This window comes from Protopterus annectens, chromosome 1.part1 (assembly GCF_019279795.1).
Source record: "Protopterus annectens isolate FY-2018-M chromosome 1.part1, PAN1.0, whole genome shotgun sequence".
Lineage (NCBI taxonomy): Eukaryota > Metazoa > Chordata > Ceratodontiformes > Protopteridae > Protopterus > Protopterus annectens.
Genome location: NC_056726.1, coordinates 578,984,764 through 579,002,712, shown reverse-complemented (window position 1 = coordinate 579,002,712; position 17,949 = coordinate 578,984,764). Strand labels below are relative to the sequence as shown.

The 17,949-nt window shown below is 44.8% G+C and overlaps 1 protein-coding gene across 2 annotated transcripts in view; it reads left to right on the top strand.

Annotated features, from left to right (window-relative positions):
- NNT (nicotinamide nucleotide transhydrogenase) overlaps positions 1–17,949 on the top strand; it is a 1,308,245-nt gene that overhangs the window by 1,070,746 nt on the left and 219,550 nt on the right. For both annotated transcript variants that reach the window (XM_044076912.1, XM_044076918.1), the window contains exon 18: positions 7,343–7,502. In XM_044076912.1, coding sequence (XP_043932847.1) covers positions 7,343–7,502 — 160 coding nt within the window. The remainder of the gene's footprint in view (positions 1–7,342; positions 7,503–17,949) is intronic.

Sequence of the window (17,949 nt, the reverse complement as noted above, 5' to 3'; positions counted from 1 at the left end):
AGCTTATGATGTTTACTGTTGGCACTGGCTGCCTGTAAAGTGCCAAATCTTCTATGAACTGTTTTTTTTCTAGGTCCTGTTTGTGACCCTCTTGCCTACCAACCATTGAACCTCTACTTCTGGTTATTTGTTCCAGGTTAATTGCAGTCTGTGCTATGGCCATTGCACAGTCTATCATAAAAAGAGTTTGTTTTATGGTCCAGCATTGCCCCTGTGAATCCTTAAAACTTCCTGGATGTACACCTGTCCTGTATTGTACTTTTTGAAGTATTCCATTAACTCAGACATTACTTAGATGCCATGACCACTTTTGATTTCTTGTATTTTTAATATGTCACACCAGATTTTTGTAGTTTCTAATTTGTTCATTTACTCAGTTAAAATTATGTTTAATGAATTTCTACCTTAGTCTGAGGTTTCACATTTATATTCATAAAGCCTACCCCACCCTCTTCCAAGATCTTGTGTGTGCACCATCAGATTTGGTGAGTAAGCTCCTCAGTCCATTTGTACCTTCCCCCTTGTGGGAGTGCAGTGGATGCAGCTGAATCCTGGTGTGACCCTGCAAGTAGGCTGTGTTTCCTGACCTGGATGGCCTTATAAGTTCATAGGTTCTTAGGTAAGTACTAGGCTAGCTGCCCTTACAGAGCATTTTAAGCCTAGCTGCCCTTGCAGAGCATTTTAAGCCTAGCCAGTTACCCTTTTGTGCTTGAAATAACCTGTCCCATTTGGTTATAGATTATACTTAAACATCCCGCACTCGATAATTATATATTACTCCTAATGAGAATAACTGGGATCATACCATAGATAATTTGAGGGGACGTATGCATGGAGTAAAGCATTTTGGAGGTACATCTGCCCTTTAGTAGTACAAGGGGCAGCCCTACTGTAAATTTTCTGTTTCCCAGCCATAGATCTAAGATTCATTTTAATATGGACAGGGGTGACCTTTGTTTTATGTTGATGGTGAGTCTGTTCCACAGCAATGGTATTCTCTGCGAGATAAGCCTGTCCCTCCAAACTGTTCTGTTGATGTTGTAGATGAGGTTTAGAGCCATAGACTGAGTATTTATGGTGCCATTTGACTTGCTGATGTGTAGTAAATCCATCAGTAAAGGGGTCAGAGGATGCATTGTATACCAGACAGAAGGTCATCTCTTATAAGTCTATAGGATACCGAGTATAGTGACAGAGCTTTGAGTTAGTCCATGTAGGACATGTTGTTTAGGTCTTGTATCCTAGTGAGACATCATCTGTGAGTTTTCCAACAGTTGCATGTATATAGACATGTACATACCAAAGGGGGCATTATATTCAATGGTTGGCCCAATGACAGCTGAGTAAAGGTGGACAGTGACATCCCTAGGTGTAGGCACAATCCCTTTGTTTATAAGCTATGCATTATAGAAGGGCTTCCTTACAACAATCAATACATGCTGGTCAAAAGTTAGATCACTGTCTACACAAGTTCCCAAATTCTGAACAAGTGGGTCACCTCTTAGGGGTGTGCTGTTATTGTAGTAGATCCTTGTGGTAGATGACTTCCCAAAAGATACAATAATGTATTCTTAGCATTTAATTTCAGTCCATGATTTTAGCACCAGTTATTTCAGACAAACCTTCCTGCAGGATGGCTAAGTCTTTTGGGGATTCAGTGACTGCTCTTTGCTTGCAGTCATCTGCAAACTTAGTCAGCCAGAGCTGTTTGTTATAGGCTTTTACTTCAGAAAAGTAGATGCCAAGCAGGAGGGGTCCCAGGACAGAACCCTGGGGGGACTTCATTGTTGACTGGTCTCTCTGTGGAGGTAGCATTCCCTATTTTGATTATCTGTGTCCTATCTGTGAGGTAGCTGGTAATCCAGCGGGTGACTGGGATTTGCTTCCAGTTTGTTTAGCTTTTCTACTGTGCTTGGGCGGGGAATTGTGTGAAGAGCTTTGGCCAGGTCAGGGTATACAGTGTGTACCATTTTGTCTTCATCCATTGCTTTGGTGACTTTTTTTCAAAAAAAAAATCCACCAGACTGAGTGAGAATGACCTGCCCTTGATGAATCAAACTTGAGATTACGTACTGCCTGTAAGAATGCCATTCCTGTTTTAAGGGGGGAGAGAGAGCCAAGAGGTGGCTATAATATATGTGCTTAGGGGCAGAAATATTAGATACGCAGGAAAGGGAAACCCAACTGAGCAGAGCAAATGTGATATCACAGGTATCACCACCCACTATGCCAGCTTACTTGTACCTTGCCAACTGCCAAACAAATGGTGGACTGCGTGCAAATGGTGAAACACACTCTGCTTTTTATTGGAGGGGGCCTTTACTGGGTGCAGAACCCCGAATGTTCATCAGGAAGGAGCTCAGTTGTGGCCTCACAAGTAAGTAATAGTCAGTGGCTACCTATCTGCTAACCAGATCCAAGTCAAGAAATGATCATAGATGCTTCATACTTTACTTGAGGTCGAAAGGGTGGGATGCATGAGCCAGCTCAGAGTTCAGAGTGCATGGTCCGAAGACTTCAGATGGTGGCAATAATTTGTATTCTTCTTGTCTTTGTCAGCCCTACAGCTGGGATTGCTTAAAGTGGTAATAGACAACATTAAAGTGATGTGACAGCTTTCTAGAGGTTATTAATAAGGTTGCCCCCTTTGCACACATGCACTGAAGCTTTATGACCTGGCTGTCTGTATCACAATCATTCTGCAGGCAAGCCAGTGTATGCCAGCACATCCCTGGCAAACAGTGTATGCCAGTTGTCCAATTAAACTGTGTCCTATTGACTGTTAGCTAAACAGAAATATACTGAAGGAGATTAACTGCAGCTGAGGATTACAAAAATAGACCTGTTTGCATTCAAGGACATTTGCACTGTGCATGTTTGCCAAGGTATCTGAGCTTTCACAATATTCTGTGTTTAGTAGATTCATTGGCTTCATCATGATCCCCCTGTCCTACTCCTTCCCAGGTTCTGGTAAAACCAAGAAAGAAAAAGAAAAAACACAAGATTCTTCCTCATACCCCTGCACTGGACAATGCTGATGTCATTTTCCTAGCAGATCCATTTATCCCGGGAGGAGCTCTTGACAATTCTTTTCTGGGTTTGCAGAAATGAACTTTCACACACTGTAGTCTGATCCTGAATCTCATAGCCTAGAAAATTTCAGGTTAGTACCCTAAACATTTATTCTCGTCTGAAGTTGTACAGATTGCTGATGAGGTTAGAAGGCCCAGTACTAACAAGTTGTATCCATACAAGTAGAAAATATTCTCTGTATTGTTGCAGCATTCATTTAGATCTGCATGCTGCTAATACTTTAGTTCTTTAGTAAGTTTAAGACCTTTTTGACCAGGGTGTGGTCTTTTCCTTTATTCTTCTGTCTGCTAATGCCTCCTCCTAGATTTCTGTTTCCATTAATTCTTTAGTAGATTTGGAAAGGCAAGCTATACTTGGGTCTTCCAAAAAACTTGTCCATTCTCAGTGGGACTTTGTAATTAGAGAAGCTTATCCTCTTTAAGTCTGCCAGTAACTTCAGGTATTTGTCTTGGTCGCCTTCACAAAAGCCAAGAGAATTTCAGAGCTTATATGTAGATAATCCTATATAATCTTCTACAAAGACAAAGTATTTTTATGGGCCTTTTCTTGTTTTCATGCTCAGGGTGGTCTTGGTGCAAATATTTTAGCAGTCCATTCGGTTCCCTTTGTTTCATCCCAGCTTTTGGAGCAAAGTGGAGAGGATTTTGTACACCATGGGTGTACACAAACACCATAGGTATGCACTGTAAATTATAAAAAAAAATAAACGTCCGCAATATATTTTTGTCTTTTGTTCATTGTTTATAATCCTATGTACACAATACTCACACTTGTATCATACAAGAGTGCAATACGTTTAACATATATACACCTTTGTGGGAATACCTTATTGTAAGCTGCTTTGATTTTATGATGATTGTAAAATGTTATTTGGTAAGTACCAAGTCACTTTTGTTATCCAAGTCTTGGCTGAAAAGGGTCATCTTGATCATCTCACTTAACCCTGTTTTCAAATAGAAATACCTTTGTACATCCATATGTATATTACACCAGCAGAACAAAGGTCATTAAATTGCTGGACTGGCCATATGTCTCCTTCATGACTGAAGTCTGAGGATGCCAGTTTCCAACCAGGCTCTGTCCAAATGGCTGACCATCTTGAACACTAATGCTGCCTTCTTCAGTATCATCAGTTTGGCTGCCACCTAATGTTTAATTCACAGGTTTGTCAAGCACTACAAACTGGATTTTCAGTTCAAAAGCAGATTGCGTTTTGCATTAGCATTTCTAGAAGGCATGCTGCAGCCACCTCCCCAATTCAGAGGTCAGAGCCCCTTTTTACTCTTCTGCATTTTTCATTTTCTGAATGTTTTGCTGCAGTGATCCTTATGGGCATTGGACTTTTATGTAGGGTACTTAGCATGAGAGTAGTGAGATCACTGCTGCAGTTGGAACTCCACTGTCCAGACCCTTCTTTCTAGTTTGTCCGAATGCTTTCAGAGCATTGAGACTGCCACTACTGCCTGGTGAACAGTCCCCTCAGCTGTTCATTACACCTGTTTATGAAATATATAGATTGACATGTAGTGCGATTGGGGGTGGGTGGGTCTAGGTGGGTTAAATTGCAGTGTGCTTTATCTAATTGAGACAGTGGTGCTATTTTTCGGGTATGGTACGTTAATTCTCTTTGCTTCAAGTTGTGCTCCTTCAAGATAGAGTAGGAGGCTGAGGCATATTTTTTGGGGTATATCCAGCTAAAAAATGTATTTAAGATATAGCTTACTGATAACGTTCTCCTTTGCAGCTTAATTTTTCATCTGTGTGGCAAGTAATCAGGCTAGTAGCTAGTAAAGGCACATCTGTATTTCTCTTGAAAATCTGATAGGATGTGTGCCTGTGCCCAGTTCCCGTTCAGTATAACTGTGGTGCAGTGGTGATCCTACTGTTTTAGCATTTGTTGTTGTATGGACACTTGGCTATAATGCGAGTTACTGATGCACTACACTTGATGCGACACACAGCCAGATTCAGTAAAGCCATCACTGTTCTGAGTGAACAGACAACACAGATGTAACTCGCACCTCTTTCCTTCTAAATTTAGTTTTCCTACTGATATTCTTGCAACTTTAAATATTGACAGGGATTCATAAAGGTTACCACAAAGTGTAGACTACACGTACACTCCTTTTTTAATTTATCCAAGTCTTTTGGATTTTTAATACCATGCTGGGATTGGACCCCATTCCCAAGTCAAAGTACGATTAAAATTCAAGAAATGAATATTGTTTCTTTGCAGCACCGGCAATGTGCCCAGTAATGACTCCTGCAATTGGTAACATATCTAAGTATGATTGTAGATTCTCTTTTATAAGACCCAACACTCCTACTACCATTGGAACTGCCAGGGTATCTTTCTTCCACATTGCTCTCATTTCTGCCTACAAATTCTGATACTTTATAACTTTATGTCTCTCTGTACACAAGACACTGTAGTCACTGTGTGTGGCGATTTCAATGATCAGTGCTACTGTTGTCTTTTTTTCATGGACCACTATGTCCAGTTTTCTAGCATCTCTCTTTTGAATTGTTAGTAATGGGTGATCCCATGTGATGTAGACTTCATCATTTTCTATGATGCTTTGTGGCTCATGTTTCCAGTGTTTTTCAGCCAGTTCAGTACCATAATGTTTGCATAATCCCCATTGCAACAGTCTTGCCACATTATTATGCCTTTCAGTATACAGTCCTTATGCCATTAGTATGTCACAGCCAGTAACGAGGTGTGCATCTGTTTCCAATTCTGGTTTACAAAACCTACATTTGTCTGTTTGTCCCACATGTTCAGTGAACTTTGTAAACTAATGTGTACGTAACCCACTGTCTTGGGTTGCTAATATTAACCTTTCATCTCTTGGTTTGAATTCACCTCTCCTTAACCATTCCTGCATTCGATCCTGATCAACATGAGGTTCTTCCAGAAGTTTTCTATACTTGCAGCTATATTTATGCATTTTCCACCTTTCTTGTCTTCTCATCTGTTCATTCACTGTATATTCCTTCATTTGTTTTTTGGCACATTCAATTGTGCCTCATTGTTATCTGCTTCTGGTTTGATTTCCATTCCTGCTTCTCTCCAATATGCTTCTGCTAGACTAAGCAGGGAAGTCCGCTTAGATTTATTCTTCTCATGTTTCAAAACTTTCACTACATTTGGATCTTGTGAGGTCAGCAGATGTGTACAGTCCCAATATTGCAGACCTATACATGTAATCAATTTCATGGAGGCCCATCCCTCCTTCATAACAGGCAGTATATAATCTTGGTATGCACTGCTTAATTTTCCATCTGTGTGGGAAGTAATCAGGCTAGTAGCTAGTAAAGGCAGATCTGTACTACTCTTGAAATTCTTATAGGATGTGTGCCTGTGACCAACTCCCCTTTTAGTATAACTGTAGTGCAGTGGTGATCCTACTGTTTTAGCATTTGTTGTTATGGGGACACTTGACTGTAATGCGAGTTACTTATGTACACTTGATATGACACATAGAGCCAGATTCAGTAAAGTCTACACTGTTCTGAGTGAACTGACAACACAGACTTAACATACACCTTCTTCCTCCTAATTTTTGTTTTCCTACTGATATTCTTGTAACTTTAAATATTGACGGGGATTCATAAAGGTTACTACAAAGTGTAGACTACATGTATACTGAATGACAGTATCTTATTGTCTTTAGTATCTTGCACTTGAAAGCACAAAAAATGCGATAAGAATTTTATTGAATACATTTCGTGTACACGTAGTGTAGGCTTTGTTGAATCTGGCCCATAGTGTCTAGTTCTCTAAATGATGCATATTAATAAAATGTGTTCCTAATTACTGTTTTAGGGATACAACTTCAGACTGAATGTTGTAAATTAACATAAACAGTATAGTGCTTCCAGTTTACTATTTAGCAGTGCAAAACTAATTATGAATTCCTTGGCGCTGCAAGTATTTGTGAAAATGCAGACACTAAGGTACTACTAAGAAAGCTGGCTTGTTGAAATTAGTTGGTGGAAATCAACTTGAAGCAACATTGTAATGTGGCCACCAGGAGGCAGGAGCTTACCATATTGTAGCAACCAGTACATCCCCATGCTACAGTGCTAGAGAGAATCTTAGCTAGAGTACTTCGCTGGTAACTTCTGAATTGCTCTTTTTAACATGAAAACTTTGTTTTGGCAAGGTCACTGACTTGGAGCATTTTTACAGTGCTTTCATGTTTGTTTATTTTAATACTCATTTTGTTGCTTATGGTTATTGTAGGCCATGAACCGTTCCTTGATGAATGTAATCCTTGGAGGCTATGGCACATCATCTACTGCTGGTGGAAAACCCATGGAAATCACTGGTACTCACACCGAAGTTAATGTGGATCAGACAGTGGAGCTGATCAAAGAGGCTAATAACATTATTATCACCCCAGGTAAGGTCAGCAGTTAGTGTAAATGTGTATCTGTGCATTATTTACCACAAATAGTTCAGTTACAATGCCTTATTCTAGTGCATAGGTGTTTGCCTATACTGTGCCCTGGCCTGGAAGTTGTGGAATTTAAAGATCTCATTATTTAAAGTGCTTTGACAGTGTTAATGTCTGTAAAATGTAAACATAGCCTTTGAACATATTCAACTAAAAAAAGGGAAAATGAAAATAACTTCATATATTTTAAGTGATCCCTTTTCTTGAATGACCATTTTAGATTCATTTTTTTTTCAGAACTGACTACCCATTTTTTAAGATGTGTGTTTATTGTAGGTGCCAGTTGCATCAAAGATTTTTAATGCAGACTATGAAAGAACAAGCATATTACTGATCTTTTACCCTTGTATTTTTTGTCTCTGCACATTCCACTTTGTCTGCATTTTGAAAATAGTGATATACCAAGCTGTAGTAGTACAGAAAATGAAGGGTGTATGTCTGCTTCTATTAATTATAAGGGTAGAAAATATAGCTGATGTACTGTGTCAAATATGAAACCCTCAGTTCAACTTTTAATTTTTTCTTAATGAGTTTATTTTCTTGTTTAACTTATGAGTTTAAGTGAGAGTTTAGGCATAAATGCAGATGCATATAATGATAACTTTTTTTTTACAGCAGCAGATACTATGTAGTAGGAAGTGAACCCAAAAAAAGAATCACATAGTGACCTTTAATGTGTGATTTTCATTTTTATTTACTGCTGTCTTCTGTATGGTATAGGAGAAAAAAACTGTGTTCAGATAGTGGATTGGATGCTAGAAAAGCCAGTGGGAGTGGTAGCGTGAGTGGTCAGAGGTGGGTTGTCCATCATGTGGGGATATGGTTGAAACAGGTACCACCATCCTTTGCACCACCCAGGCTTTTAGCTGGCTTTGTCAAGCAAGACATTGAATTATAGCTGGGATCAGCACACATCGAAGCATGCACGTATCACTGGACCACCAGTACTGCAGACCCCACTTAAGAGGTACATACTTGAGGGCAACACAGTAAGGCATTGCATACACACACAAATCTCAGTAGTACACTGAGGGTGATGCTACACTTGGGTGGTGTTTTGCCTCTATCCCTGAGGGGACACCGGTTTTCCCAAATAATAAGTGATGGTCAGAGTACCTTTGGAGAGTCCAATATGGATAATCATTTACTTCATTCGTTTCATTGTGTGTTGTTTAACTCTGAGGTTTCTCTACTTAAAAAGGAGCAATATAGTTAGTTAATTTTTTTGTTGGGGTTGTGACTGTAAAATTCAGTAACTACGCTGTGCGAAGAAAGTTGTAGAATTTTTGAGTCTTTTATTTTTAATTGCGGAAAAGGTAGGAAGGGGATTTCAGTCAGTCTTCTCGGGATAATAAACTTTATTATTCTTTTTAAAACATTATTAGCTGTGGAAACAGATGTGACTATGTACAGAAAAACTTTGAGTCAGCCAGCAGCATAAAATAAGCTGAATGTCTGAGCCAGCAGAATGTAAAAATGGTACTGAAATCTTGAAAAAAGCACTAGAAGACAGACTAGTTGGAATTGACTAACTACACAAAAACCTTATTAGATATAATAATAACTGATATTATCGACAGTAAGAGTCTTTGGAATACCTGGAGAACTAAGAGGTAATGCACCTTTGCCTTTCATAAAACAAAAAAATATATTATTCGGAATGTATTACATTAATCAAAGGAACCCAGTAATAGAATTGAAATAATTCAGTGTATTCTGAGCCGAGAGCTGGGCATCGGATCCGGGGGGGGGGGGGTGCGTGTTTTCGGCTCCTTTGCGGTCGGAGCACACCATCCTCTAGGGTCCGACCACTTTGGCTCTGGCACCGATCCACTCGTTGGATCCGAAGGTCCCGGCCACCTGTCTTAGAGAGGCCGGTTCCCCTTCGGCGTTCGACGTGGTGGAGAGAGTTCTTTCTTCAGGATCGAGACCCCTCACTCTTTCCTCAGGGTCCGCCCCTGCTCCCTCGCAGCTCAGTTTGTCCTCCATCATCCAGTCCCCCCAGGGACAGCCTGTGTTGTTGACGCCCCAGCGAGTTCCCCTGGAGGAACATGAATCCATTGGTGAGCCCCCCTCGGACAGTTCCCCGAGGAGGTCCCTCACAAACGCCTGTGAAAAAGGAGGCACTTGGACTCCCCTGAGTCCCTCACCGAGGATACCGATTTGGAGGAAGGGGAGGGTTCCCCCAAATCACCCCCCGACGATGTCTCCTTTGGAGACATTATGGAAATACTCCACCAAAGGGGGGGTGGTCTGCTCAGAAACCCTCCTCAGACGAGTCGGTATTCCTGGAGGCGTTCGACACAGGCCCATCTACCTCTTGGGTGACCCCCCAGCCGACCCCCTGGTCGACCTGATTACCACCAGGGCGTGGAAGGAGACGGACACTGTAGAGCCGATACCCAAAAGGCCCGATAAGGTTCTTAGTCCCCCTGCAGACAGAGCTTCGTGGAGCAAGGGTTCCCCGGTTGATGCCATGGTGGTGACGGTGGCCACCAAAAAGGAACTCTCCCAGGAAATTTCTTCGGTCCATCCCCCTGACAAGGACTCTCGGGCAAAGGACTGCATTGGAAAGCAGACTTTTGCTTCAGCTACCTTCTCTATAAGGGTGCTGAATTACTTGGCCCATGTAATCAGACTGCAGTGGGACCTAGTCAAATAGTATGCTGAGACTCCCCCAGAGTCCATGTCGGCCGAGGATAAACATTCTTTCTCGGCTCGTATGGCCACTCTCAAGTCAGTGTCTAATACTTCTATGTGGCTGCTTTCCCATGCCACGGAGGGAGCCGCTAGAGCTAGCGGGTCCAGTATCGCCTTAAGGCGTCATGCCTGGCTTCGACTTTGCGATTTCTCAGAACCTTTCAAGGCGTCCTTCGCGAATGCACCCTTTGACGGGTCGACCCTCTTCGGGAAGACCGTCCGCGAGATGCTGGTCCTGAGGGAGAAAGATGGAAAAACGCTGTCAGCTGTCGGAATCCGCTTCTCTACCCCTCAAAGGTCCTTCTCCAGGAACCAGCGAGGGCAGAAGAAGATGTGGTTCCGGAAATCTCAGCAGGCCCGGAACGCTCAAGACTCCTTCTCCCCCAGAGGCAGAGGGGGACCGAAGAACTTTAGATCACAGGAACCCTTTTCCGACCGACCCGCGCAGCAGCCCTGAGGGGTTGCCCGACTGCTCCTCTCTGGAGGCAGTCATGGGGCATTTCTCGAGGGACCTGGCTCAATGGGAGTCCATCACGACAGATCGCTGGGTGTTTCAAATAATATCCAAAGGCTATTCAATCCCCTTCATAAACAAGTCCCCTTACTCAAGGTGCCTCCCAGATGTCCCACCCACTCAAAGGGAGGCCACGGCTTTGGAAATAAAAAAGCTGTTAGAAAAAAAGAGCCATCCAGCATGTGCCCCCAGATCAGTCCGGATCAGGCATCTACTCCAGGTTCTATCTGGTGCCAAAAAAGACAGGGGACTTAAGGCCAATTCTCGACCTGTCAACAATGAACCTTTTCGTTGCCAAGGAGAAATACCAGATGGTCAGGATCCAGTCCATCCTGCCCCTCTTGCAGGAGGAGGACTGGATGTGCTCCATAGACCTCAAGGATGCGTACTACCATATTCTCATGGACAGACGGTTTCTCCGCTTTTGGCTAGGGGCCAGACATTACCAGTTCAGGGTCCTACCCTTCGGTCTCACCACAGCCCCCATGGTGTTCACCAAGGTCATGGCAGTTGTAGCGGCCCACTTGAGGCTCCAGGTCATACAAGTCTTCCCGTACCTAGACAACTGACTCCTCACAGCCCCCACCAGGCATCTACTTTCTCTAGCCAGGGATTTCTTCCTCCGGATGTCACCCCAGCAGTTGGGGATAATCATAAATGTCAAGAAGTCTTTCCTCCAGCCTGTTCAAGTGTTAGACTTCATAGGGGCCAGGATAGATACCCTCCAGGCCAGGGCCTTCCTTACGTCAGACAGACTTCACAGCATGACTCTGCATATGCTAGCCCTCTTTCAGTCCCCTGCTCCCCCAGCAGAATTAGTCCTGAGAGCTTTGGGGTCCATGATCTCCATGGGGATAACCATAAATGTCAAGAAGTCTTTCCTCCAGCCGTACTCACCATAACGTTCCATCTGAGTAGGTAAACTTCATTTGTCAGCAACCGTCCCTCTCTCCTTCCCCCTGACCTTGATGATTATTTAGCTGAGCTCGAAGTTCGGACTTATGAGATTTCCTTTGTCCTTGAGTCAGGTGTCTCAGGTTCTTATTTTTTGTTGTTATGTGCAGGTGGCAAACGCGATCTGAAGATTGGAAGGAGGTTGCAGTGTAGTATGGGTAAGGGGGAGGAGCTTGGAGCTCGGATCTTTTTGCTTGATATGCTGCCGGCTCTGATCGGTGTCAGATCCGTAACCCGCAGGTTGCTGACAAATGAAGTTTACCTACTCAGATGGAATGTTATGGTGAGTACATAACTTCTTTTTTCCAACCCACCAGACAGATTACCTTCCTGGGAGCTCTCCTGGACACTTCCACCCAAAGAGCCTTCCTCTCTCCAGGAAAACAGTGTTTTCAGCCCCAGTACTTCTCCCAGTTGGCTTACAGAATACACCTCACAGCAAGAAAATTCCTTCAAGCCCCTGGGGTGCATGGCATCCTGCATCCTTTTGATGCCCTTTGCCAGATTACACATGAGGAAAATGCAGTGGTACCTCACAAACCTATGGTGCCAGCACTCTTAGTCCCTGGAGCTACAACTACCTCTGATTCCCTGCTTAAGACAGGGACTCATGTGGTGGTCAGAAGTCTGCACCCTGAACAGGGGCCTACCTTTTCTAATTCTTCCCCATGGCCAGACTATTACCACTGATGCCTCAGACAAAGGCTGGGGGGTACACTTAGAAGACGTGCACCCAGGGCACTTGGGACCTCAGGGATCTAGACCTACACATCAGCCTAAAGAAAATAATGGCCGTACTCAAGGCTATCACAGCCTTCAGGAGCCACCTGACTCCAGGGGTGCTCCTCAACAAAACAGGTAATACCACAGTCGTGTGGTACATCAACAAGCGGGGGGGGACACTCCTACCCACTTTGCCATCTAGCCATGCCCCTCTGGAAAACTGCATTGCTGATGAGCCTTCACCTGATAGCCCAGTATATTCCAGGGGAGCACAATACCCTAACAGACCACCTAAGCAGAAGGGTCCTGGACCCTCACGAATGGCAGCTTCAGAGGAAGACCTTCCTTTCAATCATACAAACGTGGGGGACACCAGAGGTACACCTCTTCCCATCAGTACAGAACAGGCAGTAAGACCAGTTCTGCACCAAAGAATTTCACCCAAAAGCCTAGAAGGTGGATGCTCTCTCCTTCCACGGTGGCAACCTGTTTGTTTACACCTTCCCCCCTTGCCAGTGATCCCAAGGGTGCTCCTAAAGATCAGAGAGGATGGGCAAGAGTTATTCTAATTGCGCCCAATTGGCCCAGTTAACATTTATACCCGGTAATACTCAGCCTAACTAAAGAGCCACCTAGGAACCTGCCTCTCAAAGAAGGACTCCTAACCCAAGAAAAAGGGACAGTACTGCATCCCAACCTGCAAACTCTCAACCTATCTGCATGGCTTATACCCCAAAGCTGGATAACAACCTACTGTGGAGCAAGCAGGTCCTGGATATCATGAAGGAGGCCAGGAGGGCCCAGCACCAGGAAATCTTACTCGGCAAAATGGAAAAGATTTGATGCCTGGTATAAATCTAAGGGTACAAGCAGCTCCCTTGCCTCTCTCTCTCTCTCTCTCTCTCTGATTCTAGACTATCTGGCGGAGCTAGTACAAAAAGGATTATTTTACTCTTCCATCAAAATCCATGCCTCAGCTATCCCTGCCCATTCCAATATCAAACAACTCTTGATCTGAAGTTGTTAATCTTCTTCCTATTCATCACCGATGGGTTCGGATCCGAGCCCTCGGAACCGAGTCGGCCTTATACCAAGCTCGTGTGCACCAAAAATTCTCAAGCTAAGCTGCTACCCACAACGCCCTTCTCCCAATTACCTCAGATCTTGTTTGCCGCACAGCCATATAGCAGCGGCGTTTCACTGAGCTCTCCAGCTAAGTGTTATATTTTTCAAAATTTTGTAAGTATTTGTGAATCTTTTCTGTCAGTTTGCTAATTTTTCTCTATTTACCCAGTCAGCTCTACCCACAGGTATTTCTTTTCATACCATTGTTGGTGTTGACCCTTTTACCCTTTTGGTATTCCCAATACCATTGTTGGTACTTCCCTCTCTTTCTCTCTCTCTCTTCACTTTCTTCTACTTTAGTGTGTGTGTTTCCTGTTATGTCGGAAATGAAAGGGATTAAATATTGCTGCTCTTGCAGTGGTAAACTCCTGAATAGTGATTTACATGGTGTGTGTGTATTGTTTGGGGGTTCTGCACTTATCGGTGAAACCTCCTTGTGATATTTGTGCCATCGTCAGTCAACGGATGCTGAATGAAAGACGCAGCAAGTTGATTCTTAAGGGCCTGCTTCCTTCTCCTTTTTCAGAGGCTATTTCTGTGTCTGAGATCTCATCCCCTCCTTCTGTGGACAAGAAACATCCTCATTCAGACCCCAATTCGGCCAGTGATAGGGGCAAAAGCCGTAAGCACAAGGCCTACAAGACTTCTTCCGAGCACCGTATTGAGCACCGTATTGCCTCCTCGGTTCCGACCACCACGGCTCCGAGTTTGGCTCCAATGATTCATACCGAGGTCGCCTCATCGGCTCAGTTCTGGCTCCGATGATTTCGGCGCCCACTGCAACCTCTGTTCCGACCAGTTTGCCTATCTCTACCTCGGCACCGACATCCCCCATTTCTGTTCCAATGTCACTTCCGAGAACAGCTTTGGAGCCGCTATTGCCCTCCACCCCAGCTAGCTCCGAGCCCGTTCTCAGCTCCAGTCATTTCCTTGTTGCTGGTTTTCAAACTGGAATAGTCAGTGCCGTTCTTTAATTTACCACAGACCCGTCTGCGGATCCATTTCCCAGACAAGCCTTCAGCCCCTTTTTGGACTGGCCTGATTCCCCCTCAGGCGCATCGGTTAGGTCCACCAGGAGCCCCCATGGTGCTCACCAAGGTCATGGCAGTTGTAGTGGCCCACTTGAGGCTCCAGATCATACAGGTCTTCCCGTACCTAGACAACTGGCTCCTCACAGCCCCCACCAGGCATCTACTTTCTGTAGCCAGGGATTTCTTCCTCTTGATGTCACCCCAGTTGGGGATAACCATAAATGTCAAGAAGTCTTTCCTCCAGCCTGTTCAAGTGTTAGACTTCATAGGGGCCAGGATAGATACCCTCCAGGCCAGGGCCTTCCTTACGTCAGACAGACTTCACAGCATGACTCTGCATATGCTAGCCCTCTTTCAGTCCCCTGCTCCCCCAACAGAATTAGTCCTGAGAGCTTTGGGGTCTATGCCAGCAGCGATCAATCTGATTCCTTATGCTCATCTGCACATGAGGGTTCTACAGTGGACGTTGCAAGTCCAGTGGTCTATTCTACACCACCCTGTAGACTTCCCGTTTCCCTCAGCAGGGTTTGCAGGAACACCCTCATGTGGTGGCTTCAATCCCGAGCCCTTCGGGAAGGATGACCCTTTATGTCACCACCCCAGGCCACAGTGACCACGGACGCCTCCCGCCTATGGTGGGGAGGGGCATTGTGCGGGCAGGACCGTCGAAGGCACGTGGACTCAGACCGAGACTGCATATAAATGTCCTGGAGATGAGGGCGGTCCTTTTAGCATTGCAGGCCCTTCATGCCTCTATTCCTCCGGGGACTATTGCTATCCAGTCGGACAATGTCAATGGTCTGGTATATCAACAAACAGGCGGGAACCAGGTCTTACCCCCTTTACCGTGAAGCCATGAGAGTTTGGGAATGGGCGATCTCCACCAGCCGCTTCCTGTTAGCAATGCACACTCCGGGTCTGTCCAACATACTGGCGGACAAATTGAGCAGAACTATCCTCTCTCCTTATGAGTGGTCTCTGAATCTTTGTTTAGCGGAACAGATCTTCTTCAAGTGGGGTCAGCCTTGCTGCGATCTCTTCGCATCGCCTTCCAATGCGAAGTGCAGTGAGTTTTTCGCTCTAATTCCTCCTTTGGGAGAAGCCCCCAGAGACGCTCTAGTCCGTGCTTGGCCCCCGGTCTTCTTTATGCGTACCCTCCACTTCCGCTTATGACAAAATTGCTGCAGAAAGCTCGCTGGTTGGGGAGCAAGATTATCCTCATAGACCCATTCTGGCCTCGTCAAGTCTGGTTCTCCTGCCTGTGGTCTCATCTCATAGCTCCACTCTGGATCTTGTTTCCCATTCTGGACCTGATTTCCCATCCTTCGAGAATGGCTCCTCCGAACCGGGACAGTCTCCAGCTCTCAGCTTGGCTGATCCAGTTCCCCTAGTTGCCAGGACTCCCGGTATCTCTTCCCGAGTCAAGTCTATACTGGTGGTGGCACATAAACCCTCTACCAGGACGATTTACAGCTTCACGAAAGAACTTCGATCCTTTCACCACTCCTATTCCAGCGGTATTGGAATTCTTGTCTCATATTTTTCAGCAAGGGGCCAGCTCATCTACTGTGAAGGGCCAGCTGGCTGCCATTTCCCATTTTCATATTGGGGACAAATTTGGTTCTCTCGCTGCTGCCAGAATTTGTAAGACCTTTCTAAAAGGCACTTTTCTTTTGAGACCCCCCCTGCTAGAAATTCATCCCTGCCGTGGGATCTGACCTTAGTTCTTCAGGCGTTAGTTGCACCTCCCTTTGAACCCGCAGCTTCCGTTGATCTGAAGTTCTTGTCATGGAAGACGACTTTTTTGGTAGCCATTACTTCAGCCAGGAGAGTGCCGGAGCTTCAGGCTCTCTGTATCAAACCTCCATACCTTGTGATTCATAAGGAAAGGGTATCTCTCAGGACTTAATCCCTCCTTTCTCCCTAAAGTTGCTTCAGAGACTAACATTAATCAGTCCATTAATTTGCCTGTCTTTTTCCCTAATTTCCAGAACAAAGGAGAATATAAACTTCATTTGCTGGATGTTCACAGACAGTTACGTTTTTATTTGCACAGGACGGCTGTCTTTCGTAAATCTGATCAACTTTGTGTCTCCTTTGCTAAGCCTTTTCTAGGGAAACCAGTTTCAAAGGTGACTCTCGCCAGGTGGATTTCGAGTTGTATCCTACAAGCATACAGAGAGTCTGGCTTACCAGAACCAATGGGAGTTCATGCTCATTCTACACGTTCTATGGCAACGTCTGCTGCATTCTGGTCTAGAGTTTCCCTGGATGACATTTGTTCAGCGGCTACCTGGGCGTCCTTTCACACCTTTATTTCTCATTATAAACTGGATTTGGTGTCTAGAGGAAGGGCTGCCTTTGGCTTTGCAGTTCTCCGGAATATCCTTCCTTAAGGGCCTCCCAAGATTCGGGTAGCTGGGGAATCTGTCCCACAGGTTGCTGATCAAATGAAGTTAACTATTTCAGATAAAGAAGTTATGTACTCACCATAACGTTCCATCTGAGTAGGTAAACTTCATTTGTCAGCAACCGTCCCTCTCTCCTTCCCCCTGACCTTGATGATTATTTAGCTGAGCTCGAAGTTCGGACTTATGAGATTTCCTTTGTCCTTGAGTCAGGTGTCTCAGGTTCTTAGTTTTTGTTATGTGCAGGTGGCAAACGCGATCTGAAGATTGGAAGGAGGTTGCAATGTAGTATGGGTAAGGGGGAGGAGCTTGGAGCTCGGATCTTTTTGCTTGATATGCTGCCGGCTCTGATCGGTGTCGGATCCGTAACCCACAGGTTGCTGACAAATGAAGTTTACCTACTCGGATGGAATGTTATTGTGAGTACATAACTTATTTTTTCCAACCCACCAGACAGATTAACTTCCTGGGAGCTCTCCTGGACACTTCCACCCAAAGAGCCTTCCTCTCTCCAGGAAAACAAAGTTTTCAGCCCCAATACTTCTCCCAGTTGGCTTACAGAATACACCTCACAGCAAGAAAATTCCTTCAAGCCCCTGGGGCGCATGGCATCCTGCATCCTTTTGATGCCCTTGGCCAGATTACACATGAGGAAAATGCAGTGGTACCTCACAAACCTATGGTGCCAGCACTCTTAGTCCCTGGAGCTACAACTACCTCTGATTCCCTGCTTAAGACAGGGACTCATGTGGTGGTCAGAAGTCTGCACCCTGAACAGGGGCCTACCTTTTCTAATTCTTCCCCATGGCCAGACTATTACCACTGATGCCTCAGACAAAGCCTGGGGGGTACACTTAGAAGACATGTGCACCCAGGGCACTTGGGACCTCAGGGATCTAGACCTACACATCAGCCTAAAGGAAATAATGGCCGTACTC